We start from the raw sequence: 27,982 nt of genomic DNA, 5'->3' as shown, positions 1-27,982 counted from the left end.
TGGTTTAGTCCTGGTTTAGTCCTGATTTAGTCCTGGTTTAGTCCTGGTTTAGACCTGGTTTTAGTCCTGGTTTAGTTCTGGTTTAGTCTTGGTTTAGACCTGATTTAGTCCTGGTTTAATCCTGGTTTAGACTTGGTTTAGTTCTGGTTTAGTCCTGGTTTAATCCTGATTTAGTCCTGGTTTAGACTTGGTTTAGTCCTGGTTTAGACCTGGTTTAGTCCTGGTTTAGTCCTGGTTTAATCCTGGTTTAGTCCTGGTTTAATCCTGGTTTTAGACTTGTTTAGTTCTGGTTTAGTCCTGGTTTAGTCCTGGTTTAGTCCTGGTTTAGACCTGGTTTAGTCCTGGTTTAGTTGGTTTAGTCTTGGTTTAGACCTGATTTAGTCCTGTTTAGTGTTTAATCCTGGTTTACCTTGGTTTAGACCTGGTTTAGTGGTTTAGTTCTGGTTAGTCCTGGTTTAGTTTTAGTCCTGTTTTAGTTTTAGTCCTGGTTTAGTCCTGGTTTAGTCCTGTGGTTTAATCCTGGTTTTAGATCCTGGTTAGACTTGGTTTAGTTCTGTTTAGTCCTGGTTTAATCCTGATTTAGTCCTGGTTTAGACTTGGTTTAGTTCTGGTTTAGACCATTTATGACAGTGCGTCTTATAATCCAGAGCATATATATATATATATATATATATATATATATATATAGTGAAAATACAGTATTCACATTATCGTCAGCTGCAAAACAGATACTAAATTTCCTTGACTTTTCCAAAACATTCATTGAATTTACAAAATTCCAGGACATTAATGCTCGTCGTCGTTGTTCGCCTTTGAGTTTTTGTCTTTCTTCCCTTGATAATCATGGATAATTTCTTCATGTTTGTCCTTTGTGGAGCTTGTTCTTGGAGAAAACGACACACATTTACACAGATATTTTGCCATTTAAAAAAAACAAAAACAAAACATTAACCAGAAGTTCTGCAAACCTACAGCTGTTCCACTTCAGACTGTTGTGAAAAACGTCTCTCGATAAGATAAAATATTGAACCCACGATGTTATCAACAGGGACAAGTCCATGTGGGAGTTTGACATAATCACACGAAGAATCTGAAAACCACAAACTGATTCTCTGCTGCTGACGTCATCAAACATTCTCTGGGGGTGTGATGCTAATTGGAGGCACCGCTCTGTCTGAAGATCTCACACTTAAGTTTTATTTTAACAAGAACTAAATCAAACTCCTAAACAGAATCATGAACGCTCCGACTGATCACAGGCTCCTAAAAATCCGCTCTTTAAGCTCTTCAAGAGTTTTCAGACGATCTAAAGACTTTTTACTAGTTAATGTTAATGTTTGCTTCGTGTCACCATGGTAACTAACGAACATTTGGCAATAGAATACAGAGAAACACCCCTCCAGCGGGATGTCACTGCAAAGTATCAACAAGCCACGAACTTTTCTGAAATTTCACACCAGGGACAGACCCGGGTCAGGATGGTCGGTAAAAGTAAAACGGTGAAAACAGTGTGTAACTTTCTCTGTTCTCATGTGAGGTGGTGTAGAGACTTTTTTTTTCCCCTTATGGTCATTTTCAAACTCGGTTTTCTGTATTTTTGATTGATTGATTGAATTTATATAGCGCCTTTCAAGATCCCCAAAGCGCTTTACAGATCATTATTCAGTCACTCCACACTCAGTGGTGTAAACTACTACTGTAGCCACAGCTGCCCTGGGGCAGACTGACGGAAGCGAGGCTGCCAATCTGCACCATCGGTCCCTCCGACCAGCACCATCACTCACACACACACATCACTTTCATACAAGGCAATGTGGGTGAAGTGTCTTTCCTAAAAACACAATGACAGTCTTTTGCCACTGGCGCCTCCTGTGGCACCTGGAATTCCCAGTGTCTCCATCCAAGTCCTGCCCAGGCCCAGCCTGATGAGCTCCTGAGATCTGACGAGATCAGGCTTTAACAAGCCGGTGTGGCCGAACAAATACTAATTTATGCTCCTCTTTACACTGTAAACCCAAATTAGTAATCATTACTAAAACCGCGCGTGGTAAGTGATTGCACTGGGATGTCTAGTTTTTACAATATCAAAAACTAAACAAATCAAGCTCTGTTTACATAAAGTCTTCTGTCCAAGATAACCCATTACTAAAGAACTTAAGTTTCTAAAACTAATGTTTACAAGTAATTAACTAACCATTACTTGTGTATTACAGTAATCATTACTTATTTTTATCAGTATGTATTTCTGATATTTATGAGTATTTATTGAATATGTTTATTATAATAATTAGATGCAAATTATACATCATATTATTTTTTTAATAATTGACATAAAATGACAATTTTTTTCTCACAAATTTATTGCAAAAATAGTGCAATAATAACATGCTTAAACCTGAATAAAGTGCAGTCTTCTGTTTGTTCCCTGTAACAGCATTTGCTTTTGTGTTTTACATTTCACAATTCAAACAAGGGGTTATAAGGGTTGTCAGCTTGTCCATAACAATTTCACCCTCAATGATGATTTTCAGGCTTGCTGGGTGAAGATCTGGTGTTGGAAGAGAGACACCTTCAGATTTACTAACAAGATCCAAATGTCCATTTGGCGAAAGGATTCATCACCATCCTAAAGAAAACAAAAAACATTAATGCCAGAAACATAACCATTAGTGAATGAAATTACTGAACTACAACAGACTCAATAAGAATGACAAAACATAAATTGTATGAAATTCAATTTATGCTGACATGATAACTGATAAATGTTCAAACAAATATTTGAAAATCAATAATAATCTGACTTTAAGATAAATAATATTCATGGAATGGCTGAAGCTCGTAATGTATAGACTACTTGTCAGTTTTGGCATATTCAAATTATACAATAAATGTCACATTCTAAAAGTTTCACATTACAAACAAAATGTACACTTACAAAGCTAGATTTGAAGAATTCGGTGGGACTGTCTCCGAGTAAGTAAGGAAGACCTCTTAGTGTGACTGTCCTTTTTTCAGTAGAATCCAGTGACTGTAAGACAGAAAATGGATACTGTATGATAAATTAAAAGAAATATACAGAGACGCAAACACTTTTGTAAATATACATTTAACCATTAAAATGAACTATGTATTTTAATAAAAAATTAATTATCTTTTTATCCATTTTAGATTAACTATGTTATGAACTTATGCTTTTACTGCACATGTATTTTTATCCGGGTTACAAAAGTTTTACCTGTATTTGCTGCAAAAGCTGTGCCAACTGTCACCCACGCTGCCCCTCTTAGCTTTAAAACTTTCAATAAAATGGGTAGTGTGGTTATCAAGGGCAGAATAAAATTCCTGGTGCAGGTCTTTTCCCACAATCCTTTTGAATTCCAGACAAATCTAAAAAAAAAAAAAAAAAAAAAAAAGAAAAGAAAATTAGTGTTCTGTAGTGTCTGAGGTAGTAACTTCTCTTATCACAGCTGAACTCACAGTATTTACAGCTCCACAGCCTGTTGGGTAGTCACCTGTAAAACACAAAATATGTTTTAGTGTTTAATTCCAACCAAAGCTTTTATGCAATTTTGTGGTGATAATCTAAAAACTTGAACTCCAAACTCTCCATTTGCACCCACGATTTTAGATTTTAGAACAATCATATAGCAAACAACGAAAACGAGTCTCGATTAAAAAAAAGGCGCGGTGCACACGGTGTACGTGAGAAGACACGGCGCCCGTGAGAAGTTCTATGGGTCCATGCGTCGTTAAACCGCCACCCGCCCGAATTTGATTAAAATAGTATTTTTCGTCGCGTCATCCGCCCGAGCCGCGGTTTAGCCGCGGAGTCCGCCCTCCGCGCATCTCTACCGGGCCGGTAAAGATGCCGGTAGTACCGGCTCAGACACCGTTAACTGTTAGCATTAGCTGTTCTCTGTTAGCGGCTAACAGATGATAACGAGCGCATCGTGACCACAAGTTCACTTCACTTTAGTCTTATTTGGCTGCAAGCGTCAACCAATGTCACCAACTATTCAGTCTCACGGGAACAGAAACCATATTTATTCACTTACCATATGATGATAAAGCAGACTGACGCTGAATTGAAGCCAACAGTCCGAGCAGAAGTCAGATGTGGTTTGGTGCAGTTTGGGATTGTTCAGGTGCTAAGCACCTCCCTTCACCGGTAAAAACATACAAGTGTGAGCGTCTCCACTCAGAGCCATGAGTACAGCAAATACTAGTTTAAAATAGTTTACAATTCACACTTTGTTTAGTAATGGTCCCGCCTTTTGCAAAATATTAAAAAGATTAGTAATATTAGCATGGCTTAATATGTAAAAGAAAATTTGGGTTTACAGTGTACTGCTGGCAGAAATCAGACTGACAAAAACTGGGACATCTGGTTTAGTCCTGGTTTAGACCTGATTTAGTCCTGGTTTAGACCTAATTTAAACCTGGTTTAGTCCTGGTTTAGTCCTAGTTTAGTCCTGGTTTAGACCTAATTTAGACCTGGTTTAGTCCCAGTTTAGACCCGGTTTAGACCTGATTCTGTCCTGGTTTAGACCTGATTTAGTAATTTCTTGTATAAAACTGGGAAAAATCGCTGGTATCTTTGTTGAATTGGCAAAGGTAATTAACCTAGTAGTAGTAGTAGTAGTAGTAGTAGTAGTAGTAGTAGTAGTAGTATTTTAGTAGTTTATGATAAAAGAGTCAGTTGTTTCTGTTCTTCTGTCGCTGCTGTTGAAGCTTAAACAGATAATAAAAACTCTTCTCTCCGATAAAAAGTGAAAAAAAGAGAAAAAAAAAGAGAAAAAGAGGAGGGATTTCCCGTTCCCTTCACTTTTTCCTGGGCTCCATCCTCCGGTCGAGGTTGGAGGTGGGGTGGAGGAGGTGGGGTGGAGGTGGTGGGGGTGGTCCGGGGGGAGGGCCGCGCATTCCAGCGTCAGCCCGGGCTTCCTGCGTCTCACCCCGGGCCCCTCTCCTCCGCCAAACCCCGCGGCCCCCATGTCCCGCACTCTCCCCGCGACGACGACACCGCTCCTCCGTCCGCCCCGGCGCCGACCATGAAGCCCCCGCCGCCGGCACCGACCACCGCCGCTATCACCACCACCACCACCGGGGCCCCACGTCTCCGCGCTTCCTGTGGCCGACGACAAGCTCCCGTCGGCGGGTAGCGACTCTGGCCGAGCGGCGCTGTCGTCGGAAGTCCGAGGAGAAGCGGCGTTTCGGTCGTTTTCTTTTTTTTTGTTTTTTTTGGGTTTTTTTCTTCGAGGGAAACCAGCGCAAAAACCCCGAAGAATGTGGACGTACAGCTGCTAACACGGAAGGATTTTGGTTTTGCAAAGGAAAAAGAGGTAAATCTAACTTTTCCGCAACTTTTCTTCCACGTCGTTTTGCGCTTTTTTCGCTCGCCGGTTCATTCTTTCTGCACAGCTGTAGCGGCTACATTAAAGATGGCAACTTTTTCAGGGTATTTTCTGCAGGTTTTCGTCCACTTTCTAACCTCGAAAACGCCGAAACTGGCCCCGTGCGAGGTTTATTTCGTGAAATATCGAGCAGGAAGAAAGGATTAGTCATCGTGAGACTGTTTAGGTCTTTACTGTAAACAAACGTGGACAGTTTCAGATCTGGACTAAACCAAAGTATGACAAAGATTAACCCCAGGAATGAAACTGGAATAAACAGAAACTCAGCCAGGGCCAGGCACTAGACATTTTTTCACAGATTTTCATCTAACAGTTTTTTTGGACCATACCAGAACTAAACCAGGATTTACTTGGACTTAAACTTGTAAAAAAAAAATCCAGAATTTAACCGCTTCTATTCCACCATTTTCTACTGTTTTAATGTTGTTTCTTCATTAAAACAAACCTGATGTTGTGTTTAGTTTTTTTTGTTTTTTTTTATTAGTCGCTTTAGTTCTTGTCTCGAACTGAAAACACTCTGTTCCACCTTGTGATGTCACGCGGTCATACAGGAAGTGCTCTGTTGTGTTTTTAAACTCCACACACCTAGTCGTGGTTTAGACCAGATATAGTCCTAATTTAAACCTGGTTTAGACCTGATATAGTCTTAGTTTGGACCTGGTTTAGTCCTTATATAGTCCAAGTTTAGACCTGGTTTAGTTCTTGTTTAGACCTGGTTAGTTCTTTTAGTCTGGTTTAGTCCTGGTTTAGTCCTGGTTTAGTCCTTGTTTAATCCTTGTTTAGTCCTTGTTTAGTCCTGGTTTAGTCCTGGTTTAGTCCTGGTTTAGACCTGGTTTAGTCCTGGTTTAGTCCTTGTTTAGTCCTTGTTTAGTCCTTGTTTAGTCCTGGTTTAGTCCTGGTTTAGTCCTGGTTTAGATCTGATACAGTCTTAGTTTAGACCTGGTTTAGTCCTGGTTTAAACCTGGTTTAGTCCTGGTTTAGTCCTGGTTTAGTCCTTGTTTAGTCCTGGTTTAGTCCTGGTTTAGTCCTGGTTTAGTCCTGGTTTAGATCTGATACAGTCTTAGTTTAGACCTGGTTTAGTCCTGGTTTAAACCTGGTTTAGATCTGAAATAGTCTTAGTTTGGACCTGGTTTAGTCCTGATATAGTCCTGGTTTAAACCAGATTTAAACTTCACTAGAATCATTTGGATCATTTCAGACCAGGAACTGTCGATCTCGACTGAAATAAAGATAAAAGCAGCTTGAGAACTACAGCTTCATGACATCACAAGGTGGAACAGAGCGTTTTGAGTTTTGGAGATGTAAACAGACAAATAATAAAGAAACAAAACACAACTCCGTTTTTTTTTTTTTTTGAGCATTTAACAACATTAAAACATTAAAACATGACTTAAAGCTCAAAAAACAGTAAATTTTGCGTCATAAAGGACCTTTAATGTCAACATATTTAATACTATAATTCTGCATTTGAGGTTTTAATCTTATCTCTCCTCATTTTTTACTTTTTAGGATTTTCAAAAGTATCAAAATTCAGATACTGAATTGATTCTAATACTAATATCAAAACTGTACAATCATTTAAGCAGATATTGATACTGAAAAAAACGAAACAAAACACATTACTGAATAAAATTTGACCTGAAAATTACAATATTGTTTAGAAAAGACCTTTAAAATGAGACACTTCTGGTCTTTACTATCGAAATCAAGCCATAGTTTAGCCTTTGTTTTTCACTGAATCGTATCGAATCGATTTGAAATATATCGTATCGAATTGTATTGAATCTAAAGTGCACTGTATCGAAAAATGTATTGTATCGTGGCCTATGTATCGTATCGGCAACTTCTTAATGATACCCAACCAAGTCAAAAGTATCAAAAATCAGATACTGAATCGATTCTAAAACTAGTATCAGTATTAGTATTTAGTATAGAAGTTTATAACTTCGATACTAGTTTTAATATCAATTAAGTATCTGATTTTTGATACTTTTGACAACCCTAAAAAGTAATAGTAAGTAGGAATGTGCAAAAATATTGAAATATCGATATATTGTTTTGTTTAATGTGATGATACAGTATTGATATCATGGGCTGCTGTATCGATATATCTCCAAGAGTATTTTTTTTGTATATTTTACTTCATTATTTTCTTACTGCGCTACAGTTTTGTTGCTTGTTTAGTGGAAGGAACATTTTTTAAGCGACACATTAGACACTTTCACTGTTTTGTTGATTAAAATGTTTGTGTTTCATATGAACTTTGCACAAGACGTGGTTTAACAAAGACTTTTAGACTACGTTTAGACTGCAGCCTGAAGTGACCCAAATCAGATTTTTTGGCCCCTATGTGAACTGTATCTGATCTTTTAATGACAGTCTGAAATATTTTTTCAAATGTGACCCAGGACACTTGGATCTGTGCTCCTGAAACTGATACATATCTGATCTTTTGACATGTGACTTCAGTGTGAACGGTCAAAGCGCATTCATCCACCTACACGTTATCAACAAGACACAAACGTACACAAACGTTTTTCTCGTCAAACGAAAATTGTCACTCTTGGCTCCGTCTCCACATCCACACGTTCCTTTCAACGTTCTGTCCCACAAAACACCACGACCAAAAACCTCGTCCTTCTCCTTCTCAATCTCCTCCTTAAAACAAGTAAGTTGTTCATGTTCTGGCTCTGGTACGAGAGGAACTTTAAAATCTCCATGTTTGCGTCCATGTTTGGACAACTTCTGTAAACACAGAGACGCTCGCTGTGGTTGACGTCGTCGTGTCTCCAGTGTCACATGTGGGACACTTTTGGGCCGTTTACTGTTCACACTGGAGTCACATACAAGTCACATTTAACTGGAAATGTGAACAACCTCCCAAAAACGTCGGATTTCACAAAAAAATCTGAATTGAGCGTTAAGCCCTGCAGTCTGAACGTAGACTTAGTATCACAGACATGATTTAGACTTTATTTTTTATTGCACCACATCAAATCGATTTGAAATATATCGTATCGAATCAAAACTGTACTGTATCAAGATATGTATCGGCAACTTCTTAAAGGCACACAGCTCTAAGAGTAAGAGTTAGGTAATAATATAAAAAGTGAGAAAAGATAAGACTAAAATCTCAAATGCAGAATTATTATATTAAATATGTTGACATTAAAGGTCCTATATTACTTTTTTGTTGTTGTTAGCTTCTCAAAAACAGACCTGGAGTTGTGTTTTGTTTCATTCTCACACTTTATTATTAGTCTGTTTACATCTCCAAAGCTCAGAATGCTCTGTTCCACCTTGTGATGTCATGAAGTGGTAGTTTTCAAGGCTCTTTTTACCTTTTTAGTTCAGTAAAGTTTGGAAAATTCCGGGTCCGAAATCATCCAAATGATTCGGTGGAGTTTAAAAACACAGTGGAGCACTCTTTGTTTTGCTTTTGACAGAAGATCTCAGCCTAAATCTGCAGAGTTTGTGAGTTAAACATGAAGCAAAACACTCCAGGTCTGTTTTTAATGAAGAAACGACATTATAACCAATCAGAAAACAGCCTTTTAACGTAAAATCTTCACTTTTTGGACTTTCCTGGCTGCGGTTTAGTTCTGGTCTGGTTCTGCGAAGGACCTGCCCGAGTTTTTTTGGATGGGTTTCCAGGCTGTGAGGAGGTCCCCCGGGGTCCACAGTCATGCTAGAAAGTTTAGCAGCCTCAGTAACGACATGCACAGAGAGCGGACGGAGGACGAGCGCGCGGTTTGACCTCTTCACGCTCAAAGAATCCAATGAATTTTAGTCATTTTATTTAAATTTGATGCTTGTTCTGCCACGATACTAAAATTTCAACTTGATGACGATAAAAAACACTCTTTCTTTAGGCAATAGAATGAGATTTTCGCGTAACTTTTTGTTTGTGCGTCCGTCAGCTGCTTGTTTTTATGCATACATCATTGCTCTGCCTGGAATGTTCCACAGTGTGACTTTAAACAGCTCATACTCAAATGTGTGAATGAAAAAAAAAAAAAACCCACAAGTCCAGGTCGGTTTTTGACGAGGAAACAAGATTATAACGTGACTTAAAAAGCTCAAGAGTCAGTTTTGTCTGTTGTCCTTAAATCTGTGTGTCGTTTTTCAAAATAAAATCAAAAATAAGAAAATGAAAAAAACATATAATGATTTGGGTTTTTTTTTTCAGTTTTTGATTTTGTGTTTAAATGAAAAATGGAAAAATACGGAAAACGGACTAAACTAGGACTGAACCAGGACTAAAACCGGGGCCAGAGCAGGACTGAATCTGGGACCAGGACTGAGACCGGGCACAAGACTGTGATTGAGGCCGGGACCGAGGCCGGGATCGAGGCCGGGACCAGGACCGAGACCGGAACTGAGACTGGGACCAGACCAGGACTGAAAACGGTTTAGTCCTGCTTTAGTCCTGGTTTAGTTCTGGTTTAGTCCTGTTTTAGTCCTGGTTTAGTCCTGGTTTAGTCCTGGTTTAGTCCTGGTTTAGTTCTGGTTTAGTCCTGTTTTAGTCCTGTTTTAGTTCTGGTTTTGTCCTGTTTTAGTTCTGGTTTAGTCCTGGTTTAGTTCTGGTTTAGTTCTGGTTTAGTCCTGGTTTAGTTCTGGTTTAGTCCTGGTTTAGTTCTGGTTTAGTCCTGGTTTAGTCCTGTTTTAGTCCGTTATCTGTTTTTTCCATTTTTAATTTAAACACAAAATCAAAAACTGAAAAAAAAAAAATCATTATCTGTTTTTCCATTTTAGTTTTGGAGACAAATAATGAAGAAAATTGTAGTTTTTTTCTTTTCTTATTTTTGCTTTTATTTTGAAAAACGAGTAAACGAATCACACACAGATCGTCATTGTCCTTCCATATGTAAAAAATCTGCTGTTTTCTGCTCATAACGTCGATTTTCTTTTTAATTTTCCGTGTAAAACATTGCGGGTCGTGTGGAGTTGGCTGGAAATGTGTAAAAGTTGAAAGTCTTAATTCAGCACATGCTTTTCATTTACAAGAACAGACCCAAAAGTGGAGCTTCCAGAAAACGATGAGGAAACTCCTGATCGATCAGAGTGAGGGGAGGACAAGACTCGTGATACGCGAAGAAAACAAAACTATAAACTAAAAATATTTGAGACTCTCTTTGTGAAGCCGAGCAAAGTAAATAAATATTAAGCCAAAACCGAAACCAGAGATTTTAGGAACCAAGATAAAAAATTGCTGATGTGGCTTTGGGTAGAATTTAAAGGTCCTGTATTACAAAAAAACTGACTCTTGTGAGATTTAAACCAGGTTATAATGTTCTTATGTCCTGTTCGTTTGTTTTTCAAAATAAAACCAAAAATAAGAAAATGACAAAAAAACAACAGTTTTCTTCATTATTTGTCTCCAAAACTAAAATGAAAAAAAAAACAACATAATGATTTGTTTTTTCAGGTTTCGATTTTGTGTTTAAATGAAAAATGGAAAAAGCAGATAACGGACTAAACCAGGACTAAACCAGGACTGAACCAGGACTAAACCAGGACTGAACCAGGACTAAAACAGGACTGAGCCAGGACTAAAACAGGACTAAACCAGGACTAAATAATTTTCAGTCCTGGCCTCAGTTCTGGTTTCAGTCCCAGTCTCAGTCCCGGTCTGGTCCTGGGTCTGGTCCTGGGTCTGGTCCTGGGTCTGGTCCCGGTCTCAGTCTTGGTCTTGTCCTGGTCTCAGTCTTGGTCTCAGTCTTGGTCTCAGTCAGTCTTGGTCTGGTCCCGGTCTGGTCCCGGTCTGGTCCCGGTCTGGTCCCGGACTGGTCCCGGACTGGTCCCGGACTCAATCTCGATCTCAGTCCTGAGCTGGTCCTGGTCTCAGTCCTGGTCTAAGTCCTGGTCTGGTTTCTGTCTGGTTCTGGATTTGGATCAGTCCTGGTTTAGTCCTGGTTTAGTCCTGGTTTAGTCCTGGTTTAGTCCTGGTTTAGACCTAGCTAATCCTAGTTTAGTCCTGGTTTAGACCTGGTTTAGACCTGGTTCAGTTCTGGTTTAGACCTGGTTCATTTCTGGTTCAGTTCTGGTTCAGTTCTGGTTTAGACCTGGTTTAGTCCTGGTTTAGACCTGGTTTAGACCTGGTTCAGTTCTGGTTTAGTCCTGGTTTAGTCCGTTATCAGTTTTTTTTCCTTTTTTTCATTTAAACACAAAATCAAAAACTGAAAAATGACTCAGTATCTGTTTTTTTCATTTTGGTTTTGGAGACAAATAATGAAGAAAATGGTTGTTTTTGTTTTTATTTAAAAAAACAAATGACTGAATGACACACAGATTCTCCTGGTTTGTTGTGGTTTGTAATAATAAAACTGTGAAACGAGTGCGTGATGAAGGAGAATCGTTTTGCTCTCGGCCCATTCATGACGAACACGTGAGTCAGTATAGTCACATTTTCTTTGTGTTTTGGTCATTTTTAAGCAGCTTTTGTGTATTTTACCAAAACAAGGGACAATTTATGCCTCTTTACTGTTGGCAGGATCAGATTTGTGAAAAATAAGGACACCTGGGACATTTCTTGTATAAAAATGGGACAAAATTTGGTTTTGGATAAATAAAGTTGTGCAAAAATATCAAAATATCAATATATGGTATCGTTTAAGGTGATGATACAGTATCGATATCGTGGGCTGCTGTGTCGATATATCGCCATGAGTATTTTTTTGGTTTATTTTACTAAATTATTTTCTTACAGAGCTACAGTTTTGTTGTTTGTTTATAAAATGTTTGTGTTTCATATGAACTTAGCACAAGATGTGGTTTAACAAAGCAATTCTCATTTATTATTATTTTTATTATATTATCAAAGCACTTTTATAAGTTTAGCGCTTTTCTTGACACTCAGACGCTTCATAAAGTTCAAAACAGACAAAACATGAATGTAGAAACGGATAAAAACAGATTATTTGAGTTGTTTGAAGGCAGCATGCTAACGCTATGCTAATGCTAAGATAATGCTAACGGTGTGTGGATTCAGTTTCTCTGAAAAACAATCGGCTTTTGTCATAAACACGCCTCAAGGAAAAGTCCCAACTGTAAAAATAAACCAGGACTAAACTAGTGACTAAACTAGTGACTAAACCGGGACTAAACCGGGACTAAACCGGGACTAAACCGGGACTAAACCAGGACTAAACCAGGACTCTGTCTGTAAACCTGGAAATGTAGTCAAATGTGAGTCAAACCCTAACCCTTTGGTTTATTTATGTGGATGTCTTGATCTTTGCCGCCACAGGAGGGAGCTCTACGTAAATCAAATGATATTTAAATATTTTAACAATTTGCTGTGACAGTCTATTAAAGGTCCTGCATTACACAGAACTGAGCTGAACTTTAAGTCATATTAAAGACCACACGTCCACCTTGTGATGTCATGAAGTGGTAGTTTTGTAGTTTTCAAGCTGCTTTTTTATTTTTAGTTCAGTAGAGATTTCAAATTCCAGATCTGAAATGATTCAGATGATTCTAGTGAAGATGTGTGGAGTTTAAAACCACAGTGGAGCACTTCCTGTATCACCACATGACATCACAAGGTGGAACAGGGTGTTTTCTGTTTGACAGAATAACTAAAGAGTGCAGATTTAAACGTGTGAATGAAACAAAACACCGCTCCAGGCCTGTTTGTAATGAGGAAAGTTCATTATAAGTCAAAAAGTGTTTCATTTTTCTATTAATTACCTCCTCTGTCGGAATTTTAAAGCTACACTGTGTAACTTTTCCGGTGCTTGTTTCTATGGATATGTAATTTCTCTTCTTGGAATGTCCCGCAATGTGACTTTAAACAGATGTACTTTACATTTATTCAGTCACAGGTGGGTTTAAAGCTGAAAAACACCTCGAAAAAACAAACATTGTGAGTGTGAGTGGCGTCGCCTCTCCACAGATCTGACCTGTGACTCGCTCTGGTTTGGTGTGAACATTATGAAACTGTTTCCTGCACACGACTGGAGCATTTTTTATTCTGTGTTTTTCTGAAGTTCTTGTAGTTGTTGTGGTGAGAGGCGTTTATTTGCACGTGTGAACCGAGGGGCCCTGAGTGATTCAGATCTGACTCAGGTCCACTTCCTGGAACAAAACAAAATTAAAATTAAACCAGATGTCCTCCCATAAATCTGCTTCTGTATTTAATGAGGGTTTTTATTTTTTTCTGCGCTGTTCAATTGTTTTCAGAGACTAAAGGGTTTGATTTAAGTCCAGGTCCCAGAAGTCCAAGTCTTAAACTGAACTGATGATGTGAACCGGTCCAGAACTGTTCCAGGACTAAACCAGGATTAGAACTGTAGACTGGGGACGAGACCGGGGGACGAGACCGGGGGACGAGACCGGGGGACGAGACCGGGGGACGAGACCGGGGGACGAGACCGGGGGACGAGACCGGGGGACGAGACCGGGGGACGAGACCGGGGGGCGAGACCAGAGCTAAACCAGGGTTATCACTGGGACTAAATCGGGGTCTAAGCCAGGGCTAGACCAGGACTAGAACAGGGCCAAACTAGGACTAAATCGGGGACTAAACCGGGGACTTGACCTGGACTAAATCAGGGTCTAAACCAGAATTAGACCAGGACTAGACCAGGGACCAAACCAGGACTCAACCGGGACTAGACCAAGACTGAACCAGGGACTAAACAAGGACTAAACCATGAGTAAACCAGGATTTAATCAGGACTAAACCAGGGACTAGACCAGGGACTAAATCAGGACTGAAATAGGGCAAAATAGACCTGAGACTGAACTAAAGACTAGACCTGGACAAAACTGGGACTGAACCAGGACTGACTGATTCATGACTGACTCAGGGCTAAAGTTAAACCTAAAACTGAAACTGGACTAAGTAAAGGACTACTTAAATCACTAAATCAGGGACTAGACCTGGACTTAACCAGGGTCTAAAACTGGACTAAATCAGGACTAAACCAGAACTATAACCTTTTTTGTATCTGGTGTATTCATGTTGTAAACCAGGATTTAACCAGGATTAAACCAGGTCTAAACCAGGACTAAACCAGGACTAAACCTCTGGACCGGTTTAGTTCCTGTTTTGTTTGTTAAATGTTGAACAGTTTTTGCTGAGTCGTGTGTTTTGTCGCTCCGAGTCGTGACGGGGAAATCCCAGAGAGGAATGAGCGACCGTTAAAACTGCACCTGCCTCCAGCCACACCTGCCCCACGCTGCCAGGGCCGGTCCTGCACAGACCTGGGCTAGATCCTGGTTTAGACCTGATTTAGATCTGGTTTAGATGTGGTTTTAGTTCTGTTTTAGTCCTCGTTGAGACCTGTTTTGGTGCTGGTTTTAAACCTGATTTTAGTCCTGGTTTTTGTACTGGTTTTAGTGTTTTGGTGCTGTTTTTAGACCAGCTTTTAACCCTGGTTTAGTCCTGGTTTTAGCCCTGCTTGAGACCTGCTTTAGTCCTGGTTTAGTCATGGTTTAGCACTGGTTTTAGTGCTGGTTTAGTCCTAGTTTAGACCTGGTTTTAGTCCTGGTTTAGACCTGATTTAGTCCTGATTTCGATCTGATTTAGACTTGGATTTAGTCCTGGTGTTAGTGCTGGTTTAGTCCCTGGTTTAGACCTGATTTAGACCTGATTTTAGTCCTGGATTAGCCCCTGGTTCAGTTCCTGGTTTAGACCTGGTTTAGTCCTGGTTTAGTCCTGGTTTAGTCCTGGTTTAGTCCTGGTTTAGACCTGATTTCCTGATTTAGACTTTTAGTCCTGGTGTTAGTCTGGTTTAGTCCCTGGTTTAGACCTGATTTAGACCTGATTTTAGTCCTGGATTAGCCTTTCAGTTCCTGGTTTAGACCTTTTAGTCCTGGTTTAGTCCTGGTTTAGACCTGGTTTAGACCTGGTTTTAATCCTTGTTTTTGTTGTTTTTGTCTTGTTCTTGTTCTTTGGTTTAGAAACGTGTTTTAGTCTGAATTCTTTGTAAAATTCTGAATAGATTTTAATCCAATTTAGACTTTGGTCTTGTCCTAGTTTTGCATGGAAAGATCTGAGCAAAGCCAAGTCCTGATTCAGTCCTGGTTTAGTTTTGGTTCAGTCATGATACAGACCTTGTTTTTTCATATTTTAGCCCTACTGTAGTCCTGGTTTAGTCTTTTTTTTTTCAGTCCTGGTTTTAGTGCATGTTAGTCCTGATTTAGTCCTGGTTTAGTCTGGGTTCTGTCCTGATGCAGACATTTTTTTTTTCTTTTGTTTACATTTTTAGTTCTGGTTTTAAAGCCTTACTTTAGTCCTGGTTAATACTGGTTTAGACCTGGTTTTAGTGCCAGTTTTAATTCTTTTTAGTCCTGGTTTAATTTTTATTTCTGTCCTGATAGAGACCTTGTTTTTTCACATTTTAGCCCTACTTTACTTCTGGTTTTAGACCTGGTTTTAGACCTGGTTTAGACCTTTTTTAGTCCTGGTTTAGACCTTTTTTAGACCTGGTTTTAGACCTGGTTTAGACCTGGTTTAGACCTTTTTTAGACCTGGCTTAGACCTGGTTTTAGACCTGGTTTAAGTGCTGGTTTTACTGCATGTTAGTCCTGGTTTAGTTCTGATTTAGTCCTGGTTTAGGTTTAGTTCAGTCCTGACTAAACCAGGGCTAAAAACCTAATTTATTCCTATTTTAGCCCAAGTTTAGTCCTGGTTTCGACCTGGTTTTTGTGCATGTTAGTCAGAGATTTAGTCCTGTTTTAGTCCTGGGTTATTCCCTTTTTCCTCTTTGTCTAGCCCCTCTGTTGTCCCTGTAAGTCCTGGTTTAGTTCTGTTTTGTTCTGCATAGTCCTGGTGTAGTCCTGGTGTAGTCCTGGTGTAGTCCTGGTGTAGTCCTGGTTCAGTCCTGGTTCAGTCCTGGTTCAGTCCTGGTTCAGTCCTGGTTCAGTCCTGGTTCAGTCTGGATTTGGGAGTGCCACTTTGAGGGGAACAGGACAGAGGTGTGTCATTAAAACCTGTTTCTGCTGAAATATGTGGGAGACGTCAGAGTCCTGGATTCAGACTCAGTTCTGGTTTAGTTCTGGTTTAGTCCTGGTCTAGTCCGGGTCTAGTCCTGGTTTAGATCCACGCCAAAAGGACTGCAGTTAAAGATTTAATCCGTGACATGTTTGGACATAATTTAGATCTGGATTTCCTCTTGGGTAAGTCTTGACAAAGTTCTAGTTGAACTTTTTTTGTAATGTTTAATGCTTTTTTTGAGCTGCTCGTTTCGTAATAACTGAACAATTCTTTTTAATTTTGTTTTTATATTTCACAATTTTTCCCCAAAAACAATTTAAATCTAAATTAAAATGTCGTTTCCTCGTCACAAATGGACCTGGAGTTGTGTTTTTGTTTGTTTTATTCACACGTTTAACGCACAAACCTGCAGATTTACACTGAGTTTTTCTCTCAAACTGAAAACTCTCTGTTCCACCTTGTGATGTCATGTGGTGGTACAGGGAGTGCTCCACTGTGTTTTTAAACTCCATGGAGTTTGCTGGTTTTACTTGCATGTTAGTCCTGGTTTCGTCTTGGTTTAGTCCTGGTTTAATCCTGGTTTAATTCTGGTTTAATCCTGGTTTAGACCTGGGTTTGTGCTAGTTTAGTCCCGGTTTTAGTCCTGGTTTAGATGTGTTTTTTGTCATAGTTTAGTCCTGGTTTAGATCTCATTTTAGTGCATTTTAATCCTGATTCAATCCTGGTTTAGTCCTGGTTTAGTCTTGGTTTAGTCTTGGTTTAGTCTTGGTTTAGTCTTGGTTTAGTCTTGGTTTAGTCTCGGTTTAGTCTTGGTTTAGCCCTGGTTTAGCCCTGGTTTCGTCTTGGTTTAGTTCTGATTTAGTCCTGGTTTCAGACCTGGTTTCAGATCTGGTTTTAAACTTGGTTGGAGTGCTGGTTTTAGTGCATGTTAGTCCTGACTCAGTGCTGGTTTAGTTTTGGTTCAGTCCTGATACAGACCTTGTTTTTTCATATTTTAGCCCTACTGTAGTCCTGGTTTAGTCCAGGTTTAGGCCTGGTTTTGACCTTGTTTTTAGTGCTGGTTTCAGTGGTGGTTTAGACCTGGTTTACTCCTGGTTTTAGTGCATGTTAGTCCTGACTCAGTCCTGGTTTAGTTTTGGTTCAGTCCTGATACAGACTTTGTTTATTCATATTTTAGCCTGACTTTAGTCCTGGTTTAGTCCTGGTTTTTAGTGCTGGTTTAGAACTGGTTTTTAGTGCTGGTTTTACTGCATGTTAGTCCTGGTTTAATTTTGGTTCACTTCTGACTAAACCAGGACTAAATAACCTGATTTATTTCTATTTTACCCCTAGTTTAGTCCTGGTTTAAAAAAATATATATATGCTGTGGTTTAGACTGACTTTAGACCTGGTTTTATGCTGGTTTTAGTGCTGGTTTAGACCTGGTTTTAGTGCTGGTTTAGACCTGGTTTTAGTGCTGGTTTAGACCTGGTTTTAGTCCTGGTTTAGTCCTGGTTTTGACCTGCAAAAAAACTAAATCTAGCCAAGTTTAGATGACTTGAATTAAGAAAGTTTTATCATGATTTGAGTAAATTTCATTTGACAAGTAAAATTATTTAAGCCTTTTTGTACTTAAATTATGAAAATACATCGTGCTTCACTTAGAATAAGAAAAACAAACAAACTTTTTGCATTTCAAATAAGAAACAAAATCTAATGTTGCTTGATTTAAGAAAAACACTTATTCATCACATTGGTGGATAATTTTACTTAAGTTGATTCAACTCAAATAAAGTAAAATGTTTTTAATTTAAGACATTTTAATTGACCTAAATATTCACTTTGTCAATTTCTACTGAACAATCTGTACTGTAAACTGAAAACTACCACTTCATGCCATCACAAGTTGATATTTTGAGCTTTGGAGAAGAAGAAGAAGCTAATAGTAAAAGAGTTTTTCAAATATGTGAGTGAAACAAAACACAAGTCCAGGTCTGTTTTTGACGAGGAAATAAGATTATAACTCGGTTTAAAACTCACAAGAGTCAGTTTTGTGTGATTTTAAAAAAACTTTAAGTTTTCTGACAGGACTGTGATTGAGATTTAGAGTTGAGAATGATGTTTTAATAATGATTTTCTGTTCAAAGTTTAGTCCTAGTTTAGACCTGGTTTAGTCCTGGTTTTAGTCCTGGTTGTAGACCTGGTTTTAGTCCTGGTTTAGACTTGGTTCAGTGTTGATTTAGTCCTGGTTTAGACCTGGTTTAGTCTTGGTTTAGTCTTGGTTTAGTCCTGGTTTAGTCGTGGTTTAGACCTGGTTTAGACCTGGTTTAGACCTGGTTTTAGACCTGGTTTAGACCTGGTTTTAGACCAGGTTTTAGACCTGGTTTTAGACCTGGTTTTAGTCCTGGTTTTAGACCTGGTTTTAGACCTGGTTTTAGACCTGGTTTTAGACCTGGTTTTAGTCCTGGTTTAGACCTGGTTTAGACCTGGTTTTAGTCCTGGTTTAGACCTGGTTTAGACCTGGTTTTAGTCCTGGTTTAGACCTGGTTTAGTCCTGGTTTAGACCTGGTTTTAGTCCTGGTTTTAGTCCTGGTTTTAGACCTGGTTTAGACCTGGTTTAGACCTGGTTTAGACCTGGTTTGGACCTGGTTTAGACCTGGTTTGGACCTGGTTTTCCTGGTTTAGACCTGGTTTAGACCTGGTTTAGACCTGGTTTAGACCTGGTTTAGACCTGGTTTAGACCTGGTTTGGACCTGGTTTAGACCTGGTTTAGACCTGGTTTGGACCTGGTTTTAGTCCTGGTTTAGTCCTGGTTTGGACCTGGTTTAGACCTGGTTTGGACCTGGTTTTAGTCCTGGTTTAGACCTGGTTTGGACCTGGTTTAGACCTGGTTTAGAAGTTCACATTTTAAAATCATCCAGGAGAATCAACAAAAAGAGTGAAATCTGAACTGACAAAAGCCTCAGAATCAGAGTTCAGGACGTGTTTGTGCACATCTCAGCGACAGGGCGAGACGTTTTTATGCAGACTCACAATACTTTTTGTTGTTTTTGGGTTTTTTTGGAGGAAATTACGGTTCTTTTATATTTGCAAATATACGTACATTATATATAAACATTGCCAAAAGTATCGAAAATCAGATCCTAATCGATATTTGAACTAGATCCTTATTTTCTCAGGTGTCGATACTGAAAAAAAATCACATTCGAAGGACAAAAATTCAGAAGAGCACATGGACCTGGTTATGGATACTTTGCAGTGACAAAACAGGACTAAAACAGGACTAAAACAGGACTAAATCAGGACTAAATCAGGTCTAAATCAGGTCTAAAACCAACACTAAACCAGGTCTAAACCAGGTCTAAACCAGGTCTAAACCAGGTCTAAAACAGGTCTAAAACAGGTCTAAAACAGGTCTAAAACAGGAATATATATCAGGTCTAAATCAGGTCTAAAACCAGGACTAAACCCGGACTAAAACAGGACTAAACCCGGACTAAAACAGGACTAAACCCGGACTAAAACAGGACTAAACCCAGACTAAAACAGGACTAAACCCAGACTAAAACAGGACTAAACCAAGACTAAACCAGCACTAAACCAGAACTAAAATTAGCGCTAAAACCAGGACTAAATTAGGTCTAAAACCAGGTCTAAAACCAGGACTAAACCAGGTCTAAACCCCCATTAAACCCGTACTAAAACAGGACTAAACCAGGACTAAACCCATACTAAAACAGGACTAAAACAGGACTAAATTAGGTCTCAACTAGGTCTAAAACCAGCACTAAAACCAGGACTAAACCGAGTGCTAAAACCAGGTCTAAACCAGGTCTGAAACACGACTAGACTAAGACCAGTTACGACATTAAACAGTTCTTCTTTACATTTATTCAATTACATTTGGTTTTATCGCTCAAAAATACCTGGAAAAACAAACATTCTGACCGTGAGCGGGGTCGCCTCTCCACAGATCTGACCTATAACTTGGCCTGGTGTGGTCCGTGAAGAGAGAAAGGTTTAATACCACACTGTGAAACATTCCAGACAAAGCAATAACACCAGAAAAGAGTGTTTTTGAGAGTTTTGGGTCTTTATTTTTTTTAAACTCGACTCCTGTAGAGTTTTTCTGGTGGGGGAGAAATATTACTGCTTTGTCCGGAATGTTCCACCTCTCGCTTCGTGCGGTTTATCAGTCGTGCGTTCTGTTAAAGCTGCACTGTGTAACTTTTCTGGCGGAGGCTCCGTCCGTTTAGATGTTACTGCTTTTGTCCGGAATGTTCCACAGTTTGATGTTTAAACCAAGTTACAGCTCAGATCAGATCAGAAGTGCATAAATGTAAAGTTAGAGCTGTTTAAAGTCACACTGTGGAACATTCCACGCAGAGCAAGGACGTATCCATAGAAACGAGCAGTAATCCCAGTTGCCCCGGCGACTCGGTTACACTAGAACCGTAGGGAGTTTGATCGATTCCAAGGCTGCTGAGTCTTTATAACGATATTTTGAACTTTCATAATAATAAATAATAAAAACTTTAAGTAATTTTAACAATCTGTGTGTTATTTGTTGATTTGTTTTTTCAGTTTTTGATTTTGTGTTTAAATAAAAAATGAAAAAAAAAAAAACGATAACGACTGTTTTCCGTTAAACTGCAATGCCGGACTGAACCAGGACTGAACCAGGACTGAACCAGGACTGAACCAGGACTGAACCAGGACTGAACCGTTTTCAGTCCTAGTCTCAGTCCTGGTCTCAGTCCTGGTCTTAGTCCTGGTCTCAGTTTTGGTCTCAGTCGTGGTCTCAGTCCTGGTCTGGTTCCGGTCTGGTCGGACCTGGTTCAGTCCTGGTTCAGTCCGTTATCCGTTTTTTCCATTTTTCATTTAAACACAAAACTGAAAAAAATGATTCATTATCTGTTTTTTCCTTTTGGTTTTGGAGACAAATAATGAAGAGAATTGTTATTTTTTTGTTTTCTTATTTTTGGTTTTATTTTGAAAAACAAATGAACGAATGACACTCATATTTTTAACATGTATAGATGTTTTTTGCAGTTTGTATGTGTGATATATTTTCATGAGTCCTGAGCTCTGGAGCCCAAACTCTGTATTTATCTCTGTGTGTGTCTGTGTGTGTGTGTGTGTGTGTGTGTCTGTGTGTGTGTGTGTCTGTGTGTGTGTGTGTGTGTGTGTGTGTGTGTTTGTGTGTGTGTGTGTCTGTGTCTGTGTGTGTGTTGTTGTGACCACAGCTCCTCCCCCTTTGTCTCCGAGTCAGAGTCGTGACGAGCGCTGAGGAGTGGAGCGGCTCACGATGGCAGTGGAAGTACGTCCCACGGGAAAAAAAACACGTTCAAAGAAAACGATTGTGTCAGGACTGTTTATATAAATGGACAGAGCGAACCCAAACAGGAAGTGGACACGGCCGCGCTTCCGGCTCCATCGGCTCCAAATTCACTTTACAACGAAAAACCGTCGCCCCTCTCTCTGGAACTGCTGCTGTCAGGCTCGTCATTTTGGGCTTAAAATGTTCATATTAGGAACACTACGATACTGGTATTGGATGAAAAGTTTGCTGGATCGGATATTATCTTCCAAATATGGGCTCAGCAGAAATCCTGGTTGGACAAATCGACGTAATTAGGCTACGTTCAGACTGCAGGGCTTAACACTAAATTCAGATTTTTTTGTGAAATCCAATGTTTTTGTGAGGTCGTTCACATTTCCAGTTAAATGTGACTTGTATGTGACTCCAGTGTGAACATTAAACGGCCCGAAAGTGTCCCACATGTGACACTGGAGACACGACGACGTCAACCGCAGCGAGCGTCTCTGTGTTTACAGAAGTTGTCCAAACATGGACGTGAGCATCGAGCACCTGGAGATTTTAAAGTTCCTCTCGTACCGGAGCCAGAACATGAACAACTTACTTGTTTTAAGGAGGAGATTGAGAAGGAGAAGGACGAGGTTTTTGGTCGTGGTGTTTTGTGGGACAGAACGTTGAAAGGAACGTGTGGATGTGGAGACGGAGCCAAGAGTGGTGATGTGCTTCACTTCAGTTCATTAACAAATTTCTCCTACTTCAGTGCAGAATAGTGACATTTGTGTCTTGTTGATAACATGTAGGTGGATGAATGCACTTTGACCTTTCACACTGAAGTCACATGTCAGAAGATCAGATATGTATCAGTTTCAGGAGCACATATCCAAGTGTCATTAAAAGATCAGATACAGGAACATAGGGGCCAAAATATAGGATTTGGGTCACTTCAGGCTGCAGTCTGAATGTAGCCTTAGACTGGGCATAGCTGTGTCAGTCCAAAGTTTATTTTACCATCTCCACATTTAGACTACGTTTACACTGAAATGAATCACCATATTGGAAACGATCTGCATCCGGACACGTCGTTTCTATGTCCGTAAGCATTCCCTATCCACACAGCTCTGCGCATATTTGTTTACGTTTTACAGAAACAAAACTTAAAACCACATGATTCATTTGCATAAACTAAGGCTCAAAAAAACAGCTCTTTCGTTGTGCGCTGATGCAGTTCATCTTATGTCTAAAGGACACGACTCAGTGGAATATGAGTGTATGAGAGTCTGAGCCACAGTTACAGAGACAGGAGCGACTGAGCCAGAGTCAGTGGACCCGGAAGCGTGTCCATGATCATTTCCTGTTTGGAACACTGTGCCAATGTCCATCATCTACGAGTCCATCTCAAAAAAATACAATATCATGAAAAAGTTTTTATATTTTTTGTCACTAACTTCAGAAAGTCAAAACCATGTGTTACATAGATACGGAAGATCATTTTGTTGTTCAGATTTTGAGTTTTAAATCCCGCTGAATTTCTAACATTAGATTTTTTTTACTCTAAAAAAAGACATTTGAATTATTTTTTTTAATGAATTTTAGTCGGTGAAATTTTAAGTGTACTTTTCAATATGTAAGTATTTCACCTTTTAAATATTAATTCAGCACATGTATTTTCAAGTCCTCAAATACAGTGTTAAATTAAAAGTGTTAAATTAAGAGTGTTAAATTAAGAGTTACTTTTAAAGTGTTAAATTAAGTGTAAAGTTCAGAGTGTTACATTAAAAGTGTTGAATTCAGGATGTTAAATTGTTAAATTAAAAGTATTAAATTAAAAGTGTTAAATTAAAAGTATTAACTTAGAGTGTTAAAAGTGTTAAATTCAGAGTGTTAAATTAAAAGTATTAAATTAAGAATGTTAAATTAAAATGTTAAATTCCGAGTGTTCAATTAAAAGTGTTAAATTCAGAGTATTAAATTCAGAGTGTTAAATTCAGACTGTTAAATCCAGCGAGTTTAATCCGGAGTGTAAAATTCAGAGTGTAAAATTTGCAGCAAAGATGCCAAGGCAGAAGCAATCGATCAGGTGTCACTTTGTATCCATTGCTTCTGCCTCAACATTTTGGTTCTGTGCTGCATATTTTTTCTCTGCAAGTTTTACACTCTGAATTTTGACTTTTGAATTTGATCGCTTGAAAATATTTGTGCTGAATTTTAATAATTTTCACTTTGAGAATGTACACGTAAATAATGTTTTGTTGAGTTATAAAAATCAAGGTGGCTTTTAAAATTCAAAATCTAATGAAACAATTTATCTGACATATATAGACTTTTTTTTTTTTTTTTTTTACTTGATTTTCACGGAGTCACACCCTAATCAGCTAATTATTATCTTAGTGTATTAGTATCTTACCGAGCTCTTGTGAACCTACTTTCTTCAGTTCTTTACGTGTTTGTTGTGTGAAGTGTGGAGCCTTTTTAAATCATAAATAATTTGAGCCCAAAGGAGAAACTCACTTTGACTTTTGCTCCAACAGATGTTTCGGAAAAAAGCCTCGTCTTCACTGAGAATGAGAAGGATCACAGAAAGCGCGAGATGTAAACAAGTGTTTTTCTGTCCAAACTGCTCCAAGGTGGTCAAAGATGTTCAAATGAATGTGGATTTTAATGAAAAAAACTACAATTTTGTTCATTTGTCTCCAAAAACAAAATGAAAAAACAGATAATGATTCGTTTTTTCAGTTGTCGATTTTGTGTTTAAATGCAAAATGGAAAAAACCGGATAACGACCACTTCCCATTTACGTGACTTAAACTGTGTCGCAGGACTGAACCAGGACTAAACCAGGACTGAACCAGGACTAAACCAGGACTGAACCAGGACTAAACCGTTTTCAGTCCTGGTCTGGTCCAGGTCTCAGTCCCTGTCTGGTCCCGGTCTCAGTCCCGGACTCAGTTCCGGTCTCAGTCCTGGTCTGGTCCCGGTCTCAGTCCTGGTCTGGTCCCGGTCTCAGTCCTGGTCTGAGTCCTGGTCCCAGTCCCGGTCTGGTTCCCGTCTGGTTCCCATCTGGTCCCGGACCTGTTTTAGTCCTGGTTCAGTCCTAGTTCAATCCTAGTCTGGTTCCTGTCTGGTCCTGGACCTGGATCAGTCCTGGATCAGTCCTGGATCAGTCCTGGTTCAGTCCTGGTTCAGTCCTGGTTCAGTCCTGGTTCAGTCCTGGTTTAGTCCTGGTTTAGTCCTGGTTTAGTTTGTTATCAATTTTTTCCATTTTTCATTTAAACACAAAATTGAAAACTGAAAAAAACAAATCATTATCTGTTTTTTCATTTTGGTTTTGGAGACTAATAATGAAAAAAATAGTTGTTTTTTTATTTTCTTATTTTTGGTTTTATTTTGAAAAACAAATGAACGAACGACACATGGATTGATGATCTAAACCGGTTTTATCTTTGACGACCTTGAGCTCCACCTGCCTTTTTTTTTTCCTGAATATTTTTGCAAATTTCTTGGGAAAAGCTGCAGCTGATTCGTTTTAATGTTTGTTTGTTTGTTTGTTTGTTTTTTGTGTAATGGTGGAAAACTTATCCAAGCATGTAATTTTGTCATTTTCACGGTCTGGTCAACGTGGTGCGATTCTGTTTTTGGTGAATGCTTTGGTGATCTGGTGATTTTATTTTATTTTATTTTTTTGCTTTCCCATCATGCATTGTGGCTGTTGACGGTTCGATGACAGTGCCCTCCGCTAATATCCACAATTTTAGTTGAGGAAAAAGTCAAATTTTAAACGTTACTTACTGTGTTTTTACAAAATGTTTCTCCATTTTGAGTCTTGAAAATCCTCGGACTTGGCTTGTCACGATATTTACTCTACGTACTTATCGTTCAATATAATATAAATGAAACTATAATTTAATTTGGGGGTACTTTATTTCTGTAGTAGTGGGAGATTTCTAGGGCTGGGTATCGTTAAGAAGTTGCCAATACAATACATACCCGATGTAATGTGCACTTTCTATTCAATACGATATTTCAAATTGATTCCGTACAGTCCAATAAAAAATACTGTATTTTTCGGACTTAGGCGCACTTAAAATCCCTTAATGTTCTCAAAAATCAACAATGTGCCTTATAATCCGGTTGCCAGGCCAGGCCACCAGTTCTTCCGCTCAATTTAATTTGTCTCCAGCGACTAGATCAGGAATCAGAATACACTAGACGGTTCACAAAAACCCCATAAGTGCGAGTTCAGGCACCAGCCAATCAGCGAAGAGACATATATTTCAGTGTTGTCAACGATTCCCGAGATCGAGGATTTAAAGCCGGAACAAAGAGAATGTTTGATGAATTTTATCAAGGGGAAAGACGGAATTTGGGAAGAGCTTAATATACCAGTTTGTCCCGTTAGCGGCGCATTACATACGTCACGACCAAACAGCAGCGATTCGTTAAGTAATAAAGTACCCGCCAACCGTCGAGCAAACAAATCATAATGCTGCGAGTTCAGACAGTTTCTACGAAGTGAAACCGGCTGATGAATCAGGCTAATTATCCGATGAATTATATAAAAATTTCGTCTTGTCTCCTTCTTGTGGATCCAGTCTCGCATCTCGTCTCATCTTTTGGAAATTGAATCGCGTCCCACCGTTAAAGGTTGTCATGTCATTGCTTTGCCTGGAATGTTCTGCAGTGTGACTTTAAACAGCTCCACTTTACATTTATTCAATTACAGGTGATTTTATTGCTCAAAAAAACCTCGAAAAACAGACGTTCTGACTGTGAGCGTGGTTGCCTCTCCACAGATCTGACCTGTAACTTGGTGTGGTTCGATCTCCATGAAGATAGAAAGGATTAAAGCCATACTGTGGAACATTCCAGAGAAATGGAAAAAAGCATTTGATGGACCCTGTACCAGAAAAGTTACACAATGCAACTCTAATATTTTTCAATCATCCTGGAGGGCACTGTCAGTTATGCCGCTTTTTTTGTTTTTTTCCCTACATCGTCTCTAAATATTTGGCTTTTGGTTTTGGTTTCGGTTCAGGGGCGGTAGATCGGGGCCGGAGCTTGTCTTTCCACGAGAGGAGCCAGCGCGAGGCAGAGATGAGGGCGGCGGAAGAAGCGCAGAGCAGCAGCGCGAGCGTGGGCTCCGGGGGCAGCACCGTGCTACAGCGCCTCCTGCAGGAACAGATGAACCGCAACTACGTCCTCCAGCAGCAGCAGCAGCAACAACAACAGCAGCAACAGCAGCAGCAGCAGCAACAAGGTGAGGGGCGAGGAAAGTTCAGATTTATGCCAATATCTTCCAAAGCGAGGCAAGTTTATTTATGTATTGTTTTTGTAAAGCACAATTAGAACATAAAGTAATTCAAAGTGTTTTACAGAATAAAATCGCCACACTACAAGAGAATTTACTTGATTTTGGCTGCGATTTGCTTCTCATTAAGTTCAGGGAGGCGTGACCGGACTTTTTGTTTTCGTTTACGATGTCAGTGCCAGATCGAAACCAGCAAACATCAGCAACTCTACGATAACAGCCCGAAAAACAGAGCGTCAGGACACAGAGACACAAGATACAAACTCTGGAAATAGTGAAAACAATGAGAAGATTTTATTCCTCACTTCTCGTAAAGTTGTAAATTTAAACTGCAGCGTCTCATCCACATTATCTAGAGAAATTGTTGTCCACAAATAATGACCCCGATCCACAAAAACGGCACTGTGAATCCAGTTTGAGTCGTTCTTTTAAAGTAAAAAGGCCGGAGTAGTTCCTCACGTGTGTCTGTTTACATCCACACAGCGCACGGATCGAGGTGAAGCTGCAGATTCGCCACAGTGACTCTACTTCCTGTGGACTTTATCTCCTCTTTTATGCTTTAAAAATCCTGTATCTGAAGTTTTGCACCACATTTTACAAATAATAATAACACAGTTTTGACTTGTGTCTAGACTAGAAGTGCAGAGTCTGATCTTTGAACACTTAAGAGTCTCAGAGCGACTGGTTTTACTTCAGACAGGAACAGAAACAGCTGACACATTTGTGCTCACACTTGTATATCCTGTGATTCTCAGACAGATCCCACTGCAGTATTTGAGATTGGAGATTTTAAATCTCATCAGATTCTCCTCGTGTCTGTGGTGTGTGCTTTTTGTCACACATTTAAAAATCATTTAAGACCAAAAAGTCCTGTAGTGTGTGGCAGTGTGTGTCTTAAGAAATTCAGTTCAAGTTTATTTATATCTATTTAGATCATAAAAGTTAACAAGAACAGATAAAACATATATGTATATAATATATATACGACTAGCTACTACTGAATGCCGGGGAGAAGAGGGGAG

General features: G+C 39.3%; 1 protein-coding gene and 1 long non-coding RNA gene across 3 annotated transcripts in view; one reads left to right on the top strand and one right to left on the bottom strand.

The window, feature by feature from the left end:
- Positions 1 to 2,336: 2,336 nt before the first annotated feature.
- On the bottom strand, positions 2,337 to 4,829 carry LOC129407420 (uncharacterized). 2 transcript variants are annotated; one of them, XR_008631528.1, is made up of 5 exons: positions 4,056 to 4,829; positions 3,478 to 3,512; positions 3,236 to 3,387; positions 2,936 to 3,028; positions 2,337 to 2,626 (listed from the first exon to the last, which is right to left on the bottom strand). It is a non-coding gene; the product is annotated as an uncharacterized LOC129407420 (long non-coding RNA). The 2 variants fall into 2 exon arrangements; XR_008631527.1 differs by lacking the exon at positions 4,056 to 4,829 and having other exon boundaries at positions 3,478 to 4,013.
- Positions 4,830 to 4,919: 90 nt separating this feature from the next.
- amot (angiomotin) overlaps positions 4,920 to 27,982 on the top strand; it is a 55,592-nt gene continuing 32,529 nt past the window's right edge. Inside the window, exons 1-4 of the mRNA XM_055148676.1 lie at positions 4,920 to 5,339; positions 21,582 to 21,655; positions 24,184 to 24,244; positions 26,688 to 26,909. Coding sequence (XP_055004651.1) covers positions 21,644 to 21,655; positions 24,184 to 24,244; positions 26,688 to 26,909 — 295 coding nt within the window. The 5' untranslated portion in view covers positions 4,920 to 5,339; positions 21,582 to 21,643. The remainder of the gene's footprint in view (positions 5,340 to 21,581; positions 21,656 to 24,183; positions 24,245 to 26,687; positions 26,910 to 27,982) is intronic.

Source organism: Boleophthalmus pectinirostris, unplaced genomic scaffold, assembly GCF_026225935.1.
Source record: "Boleophthalmus pectinirostris isolate CB_2022bp ecotype Guang Dong unplaced genomic scaffold, ASM2622593v1 HiC_scaffold_12, whole genome shotgun sequence".
Classification (NCBI taxonomy): Eukaryota; Metazoa; Chordata; class Actinopteri; order Gobiiformes; family Gobiidae; genus Boleophthalmus; species Boleophthalmus pectinirostris.
This window is presented reverse-complemented; position numbering and strand designations above follow the sequence as displayed.